Source organism: Cryptotermes secundus, unplaced genomic scaffold (genome assembly GCF_002891405.2).
Source record: "Cryptotermes secundus unplaced genomic scaffold, Csec_1.0 scaffold968, whole genome shotgun sequence".
NCBI classification, from domain to species: Eukaryota; Metazoa; Arthropoda; class Insecta; order Blattodea; family Kalotermitidae; genus Cryptotermes; species Cryptotermes secundus.
Window position 1 is genome coordinate 849815 of NW_019719376.1, and position 14626 is coordinate 864440.

The 14626-nt window shown below is 40.7% G+C and overlaps 1 protein-coding gene across 2 annotated transcripts in view; it reads right to left on the reverse strand.

The window, feature by feature from the left end:
• Window positions 1-14626, reverse strand: part of LOC111865704 — a 265440-nt gene that overhangs the window by 133184 nt on the left and 117630 nt on the right. For both annotated transcript variants that reach the window (XM_023853933.2, XM_023853941.2), the window contains exon 5: window positions 375-562. In XM_023853933.2, coding sequence (XP_023709701.1) covers window positions 375-562 — 188 coding nt within the window. The remainder of the gene's footprint in view (window positions 1-374; window positions 563-14626) is intronic.

The following is a 14626-nucleotide window of genomic DNA, read 5'->3' on the forward strand; positions in this document are numbered from 1 at the left end:
GGTATTGACCTTGATACTCCTTAGTTGTTGTGTTGTGATGGAAAAATAAAGTTATACAGTTTAACACTTCCCCCCCCCCATTGGCGCTACAGCCCTCATTTGGGCCTAGGCCTACCTCCATGAAACTTTCCGTTTCACTTCAGTTTACTAGATCTTACACATACGGTAGGACTCCTTGGGCGAGTGATCAGCTCATCGCAAGGCCTCTACCTGTAGACAAACAGAAAAACGCACGCAAACATCCATACCCTGAGTGGGATTCGAAACCACTATCCCGGCTTCTGAGCGAGCGAAGACAGTGTATGCCTTAGACCGCTCGGCTACCATGACCGGCTTAACAGAGTTTACTTTGTTCTTTTAATATGAACACATACCAGCATATTGTGAGACTAGAAGTCCAGCTGCGGACTCAAGAGTATTGGTCCGTAGGTCATCCAGAGATGCAAGTCCAAGCCAATAATGTTGTCCACTGCGGTCTGCAGGGCCTGTGCTTCTCGTGACCAGACCAGCAGTAAAATTGTTTTCAGCAAAGGACTCCACTACTACCAAGTCACTCCCATACCTGTAATTAAGAAGTTTAAATTTAGTAAATAATTCAGATGAACAGATTTTTCTGTAGGTTGTAATGATAATGTATGACCTACTGACTCGTAAAATATAATGACAATTGTTTGGAGTTATTATGAATCATGAATCAGATTACCTTAGCATCATCATAAAGATTTAAAGAAATTCCGAAACACAAACATTTTTATGCATATATTTACCTTTGGATTTCAGTACTGTGGATTTCATATGATTTACAAACCCACACTCTCTGTAATAACTGATGAATCCTGTGTGGCAAATGCAAACAAATAAGGAGAACCTCAAACCTTATATATGTACTGAAGAATACAGTGGTCCAGTGGACTTGATGGAAACATGCTGACTGGACTTAGCACACCATGTCTTCTGATCTCTTTGACTACCATGTATTGGAATATAATAAGAATATCCCTTAGCATTGTAGCCTCAGTTTTGTCTTGTACATCTGTCTCTGAGAAGGGATAAATTGGCCTATTTTTTAATACAAACACACCATTCTCTTAGACAGACTACAGAAAGACATGAAAAACCTGTGAAGACACAAACTATCAAGTTTCATGTGTAATGTGATAAAGATTGCTCACTTCATCATAAATGTTGCAATAATCAGCACACAACATAAGAGAATTATTAAACAAGGGTATGAAAGTGTACTCTGATGCATTATGTGTTCCTGTGCATTCTTTGTGAACTATCTTCTACAGAGTTTACTTGAAAGCCTGCTGCAAATAATTCAGCTGGTCCAGCAGAAAAATAGAGGCACCTACTGTCAACTATTTCCCTGTATGTCTAGATCCACACTGCAATCAACAAATTCACAGGACACCAAATTAAGGGAAGGGAAAAAAATCTCAACCGAATCACAGCAAATGCCACAAATAGTCCATGTCATTATGCACACATTCCTTATGCTTCAGTAAACTGTTCACATGTTTACTTCCTTGTTCAGAAACTGAGTAGACCCAAAACTATAAACTTTAGTCTCCTCTGCAAAGTGTTTATAGGATTTTTGAGAGAAATGTTCATGCCTTTACCGGTTTTACCCAATTTCACAAAGCACTTAATTCAGATATTATTTATCCAATGATGACCCTTACTATTTAAATTTTTACACCTGGCTGAACAGTTTTTCTTTTTGGAGCTGTAATGTCCTGAAATTTATGTTCTAATCATATTTTCACATGGACACTGTACATGAATACTCATTTCAATGTGAGAATCCCTGTTCAGTTTCAACATAGAAGCAACTTAAATTATAATTTTTTTAATAAAATAGCAGGTTTGGAATTATGGTCCACAGACATGTAACACATAAACTTATTTTATGGTAGATGTGCAAAGATTTTTTGGGGCCATATTGAACAGAAATTATAAGGACAGGGGTGGTCTCAAAGCTCCTAGAGCTGTCAAAGAATAAAATAATGTCACGAGTTCCATGAGCCAGAATCAAGAATTACTCTGTTGGAGTGGTCCAGCAGTAATTTAGCAGTCAGTCAGTCAAAAATTGTAATGTACGTGAGCTGTTAACCTGCTGAACATATCACGAATCCAAATGTGCACAATGTGAGTCAATGCCAGTAGCAAATTGATTTGCAGCGGCTCTCAGATGAACTCCCTGCACAATCTTTATGCTAATGCTTTATGTCTTGATGTCTTCATCATTTTATGTTGTCTAATGTTTGAAGTTTGATAAATGTCATGCATTCATCATTTATTAATTTCTAGACTATCAGAACAAGTCTCAGCACCTTGAATTCTAAACAACAGACTGGCACAAAGTACCATAAGCGGCAAAATCATGCCACGGTAGAAAATAAGATGTCGAAGTAACTGGGGACGTGGCTAGAGAAAAGTATGTCAAACACTCAAATTACACAAATAATTCACCTCTCCAATTAGTGTGTGACAGTGACAATGATAATTATCATAAAAATTCAGTGGCTTCAGCGTCAGGTGGTAAAGACCAACACACTGATCTGAGGTCTGAACCTGTTCATTGATTATGCATGTTGACACTGAGAATGGCTGCAACCGGCAACAAAATTCAACAGTATCACAAATCAGTTCTAATGATCCATCATCCTAGCCCTGTATAAACAGCAACACCAGCTGACACTTTATCAAACATGGATCTGAGCAAAGAAAAACTGTAGATTTTCATGCATCAACACTGAGAGGATGAGGAAATTTTTAGGTTCTAACAGTGAAACCGACAGAGCAGTTGACACATTTACTCTGAAAATAGTAAGTCAATTGCTGTTTTCCATGCACATCGTTTGATCGGCCCTTTTCGGAACAGAATATTTCATATCAGAAAATAGGATTAAATGACTGGAAAAATTTAAACCGTATTTTAAGACATGAAAATTCAACTAATCATCCTAAAAATTTTTGTGGATGAAAATCTATACAAAAAGATATTTTTGCAGACAACATATCGATGATGCACTACAGCAAGCTACTGAAACTAGTAAATGGAAATGGAAACATATTAAGAGAATAACTCTTGATGATTTTATTTTATGTGCCAAAAGTAATTTACCAATTAGAGGAAGGTGTAGAATTGCAGAAGCCCCAATTCGGGAAAATTCCTTAATCTTCTGGAACTTGAAAATCATAATTGTGTTGAACTAAAACAGCGTATACTAACACAAAAAGGCTCAGTGAGCTGTTTTTCACAAAAATTACAAAATAAAATTATCATGTTAATAGCAAACCATGCCTGTGGTAAAATTATACCGAAAATAAAAAAAAAAAACGAAATATTATTCAGAGCTTGTGGACTGAACACCAGACATATCACATCATGAGGAAATGCCCAGAATGTGAAATACGCGAAAATCGACAACGGAATTGTATCTACAAATATAGGATAAAGTTTTGTAGACTTCGGTAAAACCAAGGAAAAATCAGGAAAGACGATTAACTGAATAAACAATAAATAAGCTTGAAAAGGGTGGAACTAATCTCCAAAATGCGGGGCGCCAAGGGCATGATAACGGAGCAAATATGTGAGGCACTTACAAAAGCGTCAAATTTGTCATTCTGCAAAATAAGCAAATAGATAAGCGAACTGTGTGCGTGTTCAGCTCCTAGTCTCCATTTGGTTGAAACATATGCGGCTTCTCTCAGTTATTCTAAGCTCTTATACTTTGGCAGCATAAAGAATTACATTTTTTTCTTTTTCCAATTCTACTTCTCGCTGGGACACAATATTTTAGTTGGTGTGACTCTTCTGTGGTCTAGTGGTCAGAGATCCTTGCTACATATCCAGAGGTCCGGGTTCGATTGCCGGTGCTACCAGAGTTTTCCTGAGAAGTATTGGGTCTGAAACGGGGTCCACTCAGCATTGTGATGATAATTGAGAAGCTAGTTCAAGGAAATGCCGGCTCCGGTCTAGAAAACCGAAATTAAGGGCCGTGGGGATTCGTTACGCTGACGATGCGACACCCTCTATCCGCTAAAGTTGGCACTATTTTCCCAGACAAGAGGCGGTCGCTCGGTCGGTATAGCTCGCTTGCGGACTAAAACCATGGAGTTTATTTTTTTGTACTGAAAGTATCATTCAATGCTCATGCTGATGGTCATCAAAGCCATTTCAATCGCATATTTCAGAAGTTACTAAGGTCATAAAAAGAGTTGCTGTTTCACTGGAATGCTTTTCAACAGCTAAAAGCCTGTTAGGAATACTGGGCACGTTATCATAATATCCTAACTCATATTACCAGAATGAACAGAGCCTTAGAAGGAAACGGCATTTCTTTGAAACAGACCAGTGGGAGTGACAGCGGTATGATAAATATCATTATTGACTGTAAGAAAATAGGAGAATATAAAAATCACAAAATTTATGGAACCCAGAAAGCGAAAACATAAAAGGACGCAGTTTTCTCAGTCGGAAGACGAAAGCTGTACCTTATCAGCTGAAGAGTATTTCAAAATACAAATAAAAGCCCTATTTGACCGCACATTATTTAAGTTAAACGCGGGATGTGGAACTTTAAATGAGATAAATTCTGATTTTCATTTTATCTCGAGAGATTCATTTATTGCAACGAACACCGAATCTCTTCAAAAAGCAGCAGTGGATTTAAGTCTTAAACGTGACAGGGAATTGAATTCCTCTGAAATTTCTATCCTTTCCTTGGGCGTAAATTTAGTTCCAGCTCTGCTTAAAGATTACGTACAATTCTTATCTTGAATTTTGTAATATCCATCTTGTACTGAACTGTTGCTGCAGAAAGGAGGATTAATAATCATTAATGTAATGTGTGAAGTCGATGAAAATAAATGGGCATGCAATGGCGCTTTCTTGTATTTGTTGAGAATAACGGACACGATGCATCCGAATTTGACACAGTTTTATGCAGCGATGATTTGCTACTTCGTAAATGACAGTGATAAAATGACTGTTTTGTCCTCCTCGCGTTCTAAAACTATCTAATGACAGAAGCACGAATTGCGGTATTGTTACTAGGGTGTGTACTGTTACGGGAGCATAATTTAACCCCGTATTCCGTTAAATTTATGCCATGCCGAAAATGTCTTCATATAGAAATTCTAGATATTAATGCGGCCTGCAATAAGTGTCTAACGTTATGATGTAGCACCACTTACAGTTCAGTTTGCACTGCATTACGTTTTGGTGTTTCAGTATGGCACAAACCGATTACAGTGGCTGCGCCATCTAAGATATGAAATGTCTTCTCCCAAACACTGGGATCATAATTTCGAATCCTACTCTATACATGTATGTCTTCAGAAATAATTTATTCTGAGATTTTAATCTTATAGACAGTCGGTAGGGCACCCTGAACAGGTGATCGGCTCGTCGCAAGGCCTCTACCTATACGGGTCAATACATACACAGACAGACGTCCAACTTTCGAGTGGTATTCGAAACCAAGGTCTCAGTGTTTGAGCGAGGGAAAACATTTAATATCTTACAAGGCGCACTTGCTGTAAAATCCACAGTTCCAGATGAATTCTGATGGGAAACAGGCCAGAGGGCCTAATAGCTATCCTTGTATCAGGCCATGGATGGGCAGAGAGTTGTGAGACGCTGAGGTTCCCACATTATCTAGACAATCGGCTCACACAAATGGCGGTAAGGTTGTCAGCCTTTCGCGCCGGCCGCCCTTTACCCCCCCCCAACCCGGAAGATTCCTGGTACTCATTTGTTAGGCCCCCCACACACACACACTTTGGCCTGCCGATCGACCTGCAGGTAGAACTGACGGAATGACGGGTTTCCTACAGTCCAAACGATTGGCCGGCCGGCCGCACCACACACATCAGTTTTGCCTTTCAGCCTTGAACTGTGCAGGCCGAACGGGAGGCCAAACTGTGTGTGTATGGGGGGCCTTAGAGGCTTAGTCGACCCCAGGGTCATAATGTGGCTGGAAGGATTAAGTAAATTGAAAAATGCAATTACCTCATCGGGACTCGAACTTGGCTTATAGCATAGTGCCTCAACCAGCTACGCTACCGCATAGAGGGCCTAATATGAAACGTAAATTCTGAAGGTCGCCTTCGTGTCACATAACTTACTGACAGTTTGTGTGTGTGTGTGTGTGTGTAATACGTACAAGCCGTTTTTGAGAAAGTGAAGATTCAATAGAGCATCATGTAAAGCAAGGGTTATACGAGTATTGGCCCGATATTAATCATAATTAAGTACGTCAAACTACTTCATTGCATGCCCTGTTGTCTTTATACTAAAATATATAGTCGTCATATATATTGATAAATTTTAATTATTAAAAATATTAAAACTGTTCAGGATTTGTCATCCTTATGTCGTATCTCAATACTCGAGTCACACCTATCTTCCTCTATCGGAGCATTCTTCCTACTTTCGTGTGTGTATTGTGCTTTGTGTTGTGTCTTGCTCCTGTGACTGCGTGTGTTATACTGCGAGTATAACACACGCAGTCACAGGCAGTATCTTATCTAAATTTAGTGAAGTAATTTCAGAAATGAAAATTATGGACATATATGTGTATATACTTTCAATAATGTTATATTTTAGCGTCCTGTTGCACTGATTTATGTCCATGATTTATTCTAATCGTCTTACAGTGCATACATTTATTCACATTTATTATTATGCTCCTGTGACTGCGTGTGTTATACCCGCAGTATAACACACGCAGTCACAGGAGCAAGACACTGCACTGTAAGACGGTTAGAATAAATCATGGACGTATATACTTTCGGTAAGAACCCATATGAATGGACATAATTTTACCTGTTTGCATGCATAAAACACCATAGAGTAGTAAATTAAATTACAAAATATAATATCATTAAAACTAATCTCACCTAACAAATAGTTTACCCAGGGTCGGAATTGCAGTTTTGGGGGCCTCTGAGCAATATAAGTGTGAAGGCCCCTATCAGTAACAACAAATTTAGGTTATAACCAATTGCTCTTCTTGTTTCTTGTAATAACTAAGAATACACAATAGATTTTCTTGATTTTAGAGAAGCAGCTATCTCAGTAAAATCTATGGATTCGATTGCTGTTCTGAGGAGACCGGGGGCGACTCCCCGGCCGACATTCCCTCTTAAATCTGCCCCTTATTTCACTCGTCTGAAAGTGTCTGGTTAACCTGAGCTGCCCTATCTTGGGTACCTGACAAATATCCATGTCTCAACAAAGCCGATTTTAAAACATAGGGCATTGTCCTAACCACGTCAATAGTTTCCATCACAAGAGACACATTTCGGTCCATTAGATGTTTCAGTAACTGCCCCGTCACTACTTGTCTGCTGTTACAACGCAGCACACAGGAACGACGTGCAGACGAGAAACGAATAGGCGGGTGTAAGGAACGATGACAGGCCTTGACAAATTGAGAGAAACGACCGTGAATCCTTGCAGTTCGTAAACACGCTAGATACTCTTAAATGACGTCATCGGCTGTACGACAAGATGTGATTGCAGAGATAATAGAACTGGTTCCATTAGGCAGCCACACACACAAGCACACAGTTTTACCGATTTTCATGATAGTCACGTGCCGAGAAACCTCCGTGTGCGTGCGCAGACACCACGCCAGCTCGGTTCCAATCAGATTTGTTCCAAAAATTCTAACCGATGTTTTGAGCTCTCGCTTCCTACTCATTCGCGAATTTAGGACGAGTTCGAACAGTTGTAGATTGTAACAGTTGTTTGTCCTATTTCTGAAAGATGCATGATACTATTTTTCATTTTCAATACAATTATAAACTCCGTCCAGTGTGACTGATACAACGTTTTTTCTTCTTTCATCCTTGACATGTTCCGGGCTTAGAGCCCATCTTCAGAAGGATATATCAATACGGGCACAAACTACTATTACAATGTGTTTGGTCAATATCAATATTTCCCGTTCAAATGGCAACATTATATGATCCAGATATCATTCGAGACGCTTGGAAGAGAATAAACTATTGCTGAGGAGGCCAAGGAAAGGTAAAACACAATTCCGTTAATATAGTCCGCCGAATTTTCTTGTATTCCTTCCATTTTTCACAGTGCCTTAGGTAAGGGCAAAATTTGCCGTGTGCCTAAGTCCCAGCTATGGAGTAGGACGAGATGGTAAAGATTCATGTAATCTAAACACAGGAACTAGGTGAGTGTGAACGGTATAGCTTCACTCTTCGTTGGTTTACCCCCAGCAAAAAAAGAAAACGGTATTCACTGGACAGGAGGGAACAAAAAATCTTCGCACCTGCTGGGAATCGAGCCCCTGGTCTCCATCCCACGTCCAAGTACTTTACAAACTGAAATATCCCGATTAAAGCCATTCAGGGTCGAATAGGAAATGATACTTTGACAGCTAATCGAAAGGAATATAGGAGGAACCAATTATAACCTATTATAAAGCACCGTTCCAATATTCATATAGAAGGACGAAGGAAACCCACAAGAAATCTCAATCAGGAGAGCTGGCTTCAAAACTCAAACCGGTTATCTCTCGAATGCATGTGAAATGTGATACGGACGTGGTTCTAAAATATGATTAAAATTGTAAATTACTGTTTTACATACTTCAGCTAAGGGAGAGGCAAGTTTGCGGGAAGTGTACGTGCTTATGGGTTGCTGTCACAGAGCGAATTCTGATTTGGTAATAAGGCAATGAAACAAATGCAACATGATTATATTCTGTGAATGATTCTACTCACTGCCTATGTGGTCTAGTGGTCAGAGTTCCTTCCTAACGGTACAGAGGTTCCAGATTCTATTCCCGGCTCTAAAAGGTTTTTTTTCTTTTTCTTTTTAAGAAGTATTGGGTCTGGAACGGGGTCCACTCAGCCTCATGAGGATAAATGAGGAACTATTTCAAGGAAATAGCGGCTCCGGTCTAAGAAAAACAAGATTAGTGGCCGTGGGGATTCGTTGCGCTGACCACGTGACACCCTCTACCCTGAAAAAGTTGGTACTAACTTCTCCGACAAGTGGCGGTCGCTCGGGCGGTATAGCGGACAACATGTCACGAAGTTCGTTCGTTTGTAGGCAGTCTATTTCCGTTTTCTGTATGTATATACATGTTTCATAATATAAGAGTGATTTTTGGACTAAATAATAACAAGCTTGTCCTAAATATATTCTCCTCCTAATTCCGCAATGAACTCATTTCTATTTGTAGTTGTAGTAGTAGTAGTAGTAGTAGTAGCAGTAGTAGTAGTGATGGTGGTGGTACTAGTACTAATAGTAGTAGTAGCAGCAGTAGCAGTAGCAGTAGCAGTAGTGGTGGTACTTACTCTTACTCATGATGCTAAGCCCTTCTAGAAGAGCCGCCAATTCTGCAGCTACTCAAGAATTTACCAGCATTTTATGGAACCAGAAGGTTTATTACCGTNGTATTTGTAGTAGTAGTAGTAGTAGTAGTAGTAGCAGTAGTAGTAGTGATGGTGGTGGTACTAGTACTAATAGTAGTAGTAGCAGCAGTAGCAGTAGCAGTAGCAGTAGTGGTGGTACTTACTCTTACTCATGATGCTAAGCCCTTCTAGAAGAGCCGCCAATTCTGCAGCTACTCAAGAATTTACCAGCATTTTATGGAACCAGAAGGTTTATTACCGTGTTCACAAGAGCCCTCCACTGGTCCCTATTCTGAGCCAGATCAATCCAATCAATACCATCCCATCCTATCTCTCTCTCTAAGATCCATTTTAATATTGTCCACCCACCTATGCCTTGGTCTTTCCTGTGGTCTCTTTCCTTCTGGCTTTCCCACCAATATCCTATACACATTCCTCGTCTCCCCCATTCGTGCTACATGCCCTGCACACCTCATCCTCCTTGACTTCATCATTCTAATTATACTTGGAGAAGAGTACAAGTTATGAAGCTCCTCATTATGTAGTTTTCTCCAACCTCCTGATACTTCATCTCTCTTCGGTCCAAATATTCTCCTCAACACCCTGTTCTCAAACACCCTCAGTCTATGTTCTTCCCTTAATGTCAGAGACCAAGTTTCATACCCATACAGAACCACAGGCGAAATTATAGTTTTGTATATTCTAATTTTTATGTTTTCGGACAGCAGACGAGAAAACAAAAGGTTCTGGACTGAATGGTAGCAAGCATTACCTGAGTTCAGTCTCCTCTTAATTTCCTCCTGAATCAGATTTTGATTTGTTATCATTGTTCCCAAATATCTTAACTGTGCCACATTTTCAAAACATGTTTCCTATCTTTATGTCATGATTTTGCCCTGCATTTTGTTAATGAGACAGCAACATATGGTAGTGGTGGTAGTAGTAGTAGCAGCAGCAGCAGTTGTAGTGGTAGTAGTGTAGTATTTATTGTTCTTGCTGCTGTTACCATTGTCAGATTCGAAAATGTTCAAATGCTTTATAACTATTTTGCTGCACTTTATGAATGTGTGATATGATTATAGGCTAAAATTAACATCTGAACTTTCTGAAAGTACGTACACGCAATTTTCTTCAGACAATTTTTCACTGAACTAAGTTGGCAATGTCCTGAGTAAATTAAATTGGCTTAAAGGTAGAGTTTACAGGTTTTAGTTCGACCCTTGCTTAAACCTAGAAAGCTTCTCTGGCCATGGTCATGGCTGTCCAACGTCACATTTGGCTGAAGCCACCCAAACTTCTTATCCTTACGGCATGGGTCGCTACCTCACATAATCGGGGTGAACGCCCTGGGATCATTCATTTGTCGAATAATACGCTACAAATGTAAAGGTGAAGCTTGTGGTTTTACTTTGGAAGCTGACGTTCAAGTGGTGAAGTTTAAAAACCTGAAAGTGTGTTCTTGGGGAGGAGGGGGGGAATCTACAAGAAACTAACTCCACGGAACAAGGTCCTTTTTGAAAAGACAGTAGTCGCTCAGCTGGTGAATAATATATAATCCGTTTATGGAAACTGCAGATTCATTACCACGTACACAAGAGTCTAAGAGAAGAGCACCATCTGCACGCATTTCAGCACAGGGCACTGAGAACGTTTAGGCAGAAGAGGGACGATATAATGGCATGTTGGAGAAAACTGCATAAGGAGGTGCTTCATCTCCTGTACTTTCCGTCAAATATACTTGGAATGATCAAGTCAAGGAAAATTACGTGGGCAGGGCATGTAACACAATGGGAGCGGAATGGATAGAGGATTTTGGTGGTAAAGCCAGAAGGAAAGAGACCGCTAGGAAGATCTAGACGTAGGTGGGAGTGTAATATTAAGATGGATCTTAGAGGAATAGACTGGAATGTCATGGATTGTGTTCACCCCCACTCAGGATAAAGAATAGTGCAGGGCTCTTGTGAACATGGTAATGAACATTCGGGTTCCTCAAAATATTACAAAATCCTTGAGTAGTTGGGGGACTAGTGGTTTCTCAAGAAGGACTCACTGGAATGGAGTCAGTTCAGTTGGTTGGTTGCTTGGTTGGTCGGCCGGTCAGGCAGACAGTCAGTCAGCCAGCCAGTCAGTTAGTCTGTCTGTTTGTTACACAAGGGTCGCTGGGCCCTGCCCTAAGCCACATGGATCCGGTCCACATTGTCCACTACACTCCAAGTTAAACTGACTAGACCCACACATTTTTTATGACTTAATAACACGTTAATGAGCCAAAGAGCAAAACTTTTTAAAGCTAAAAAGCAGTTTATATGCCACTCGGTATCTCAACCTTCAGCTTTTCGAGATGAAATGGAAAGCAGTGGCTTTGCTTTAAGAGTGAAACTGAGACTTGAGACTTGAAGAGGGTAAACGTAATTTTATCAGAGTCAGGGGACACAATGTGCATAAAAGTGTGGCAGTCTACAAAACAATATTCTGTATTTAAATACAAAATAGGAACTATTGTATCAACATTTGTTTTATTGACCCCTGATGATGACACAATATAAAGGTCGAAACATGCAGCGTCAATAAAAACAAATGTTGATTTAATAGTATCTACTTTGTTTTTAAATATATAATATTGTTGTGAAGACTGTCATACTTTTATATACATTATATCCCTTTTTTATAACACACAGCAGGATGCATACTATTAAGATTTATCAAAGTTAGTGGCTTCTTTACCCAAAGTCCACATAAGTATCGCGTCAGACGTGGAGCCCCAACAACGGAGGAAGTAGGCTGTGTTACTGTTCGGGCTGGTCGGGCCTGTCGCATTCCTTAGGGTCGGTGACATGATATTGTGAAATTACATCTGGTAAGGAAACCCCAAAGAAAACAATTGCTCTAGTGTGAATTTGTCCACCCAAAATCCAACCTGGTAATGTTAAAGTTGTCCCTGTACTTAACTAATTAAACACTAAGCCATGAAGGCTTGTGGGGGATTGGATGTAAAGTAAAAAAGTAAAGGTATCCCTGTGACAGGCCGTGGAGGCCCAAAAGCTTGTGAGATATTGAGGTTTCCACATTTTCTAGACAATCGGCTCATAGATGGCGACAAGGTTGTCAGCCCTACGCGTCAGCCGCCATTTACCCCAAAGAATATTCCAAGAATATTCCTGGTACTCATTTCTGTTAGAGACTGAGTCGACCCCAGGACCATAGTGCCGTTGGAAGGATTAGGTCAAGTGAAAAAAAAAATCCAATGACTTCATCGGGATTCGATCCCGCGACCTTTCGGCTTGTAGCATAGTGCCTCAACTAACTATGTTGTACTTAATTAATTATGCACCACACTATTATGAGGTATGGGGGAGTGACTGTTGACTTCGGCATTAGGTGGATGTCAGCAGAATCTGAAAACCTAAGCAGCTGTTGCTGGCCGACTGCACTGCATAACGAAAACACACCTTCCCATGACGCGGTCACAAGCCACCGAACTACCTCTCAGGTCCAAGAACCTGTTCAGTGCAGAATTCTGTGCCATTATAGTCGACAGCAGTAACCAAGTGAGAAGTTCCGGAAATCCCATATTCTCGACCTCTATCTACCGTGTGACGTCAGAGAAGAGAAATGTATGATCCGTGACTAGGGAAGTAATGCATTCTTCCTCTATGAGGCATTGCCCCCTATGTGTATGCATAATGGAATGATTGGCTGTATACCAGACTACGGCTGTGGGCCCTCATCCATCGGCCGACAAACACCTCGACTACCCGGCTAGGGTCAAGAGCCTTAAGTCAACACCAGTCAACTCGTACGAAGCTTGAAGGGAACGATAAGATCAATAACCGAATATCGAAAACAGCCACGTTCAATTTAAGACCCCGAACCGTTTTCATAAAGATCATATTTCCACGGTGGTGGGGGGGACTTCTAATGGTTGGGGTGCGGCTCATTTAATTAGTGTGGAAAGGATGAGAAAGCATAGGCCGTTAGTCAGAAAACATGAAGCGAAAGACCAGTTGGGAGACCTGGGCTTAGATGAGAAGATGATATTGAAATGTACCTAAAGAAATTGGTTATGAGGTTGTAGATTTTTTATCTGCCACAGAACTTGGTCCAGTGGTACGTACTTGTGAACATGGTAATTTCCAACACCAGTCTGCTTGTACCGGTTCTCACGGTCTCTTCGCTTGCGGATTTTCTTGTTTTTCCTTCTACCCTGAAGATTGAAGCGATACGTTCCTCCGAAACGTTGGTTAACACCACATCAACACGGTGCCACATCCCAGAAGACTGCTTTCTTCGTGTTAATTAACCTTCGTTTCCATAAAAGACGGGGAAATTCTGGACAAACTGAGCTAGTATCAGTTTCTCAAGATTGACCCTGTTCCAGGCAGGTAGATGGGCAGGCGAACAGGAGGGCGGGCGAGAGGGCGGGCTGGCGAATAGGTAGGTAGGTAGGTAGGTAGGTAGGTAGGTAGACAGATAGATACATTTTTTTATAAATTATTTATTTAACAATATGTAGTTAACAATGACAATAATTCTTACAACACAACATGTAAATGAAGGTAATTAACATAAAATAACATATATTTAAATGTGTACTGAATTTTACTTGCAGTTGATGTATACAGTAGTATTTAGATCTGTTTGTTGAGTATAATTCGTCCCTCTTCAATTTTTCCAAGTATGTGTTTGTGTAGCCAGTACCTCTCGAACGCCTCGACGTCATCTTGCCATATGCTGTAGTGCATTTCTAGATTTAGTCGGAATTGCAGCCTTATGCGGTACATGCGTTGGTAGTCTGGTGGTTTTTCCTGGGTGTTCTTCGTTGCTAGGTATGTCTTGTATATGGTGGTCTTGGCTAGGCTTATTAAGTAATTGGCAGGTTGTTGGGGTGTAGTATCTAGTTTGGGGTATCCATATATTTGCTTCTTTTGCAATGGGTGGGGGCCCAGCAGGCCATGGAGAGTCTTGGTTAGATGGCCCCAGAAGGCTGTGACTGTGGGGCAGTCTAAGAACATGTGATCCGCCGTCCCTGTTGTGCCTGGGCACCAGGGACAGTCTGGTGTGTCCCTCTTGCCCCATTTGTGCAGCTGTTGCGGTGTGGCTATCCCATTGTGTAGTATCCTCCATGAGAAGTCGCCGTCTTTGCTCATAATGGGGTGGTGATATACCGCTTTCCACTGGGGTTTTCCCAGTTGTCAATGACATTTCCCGTTGACCGTTGCTTTTTTGTCTA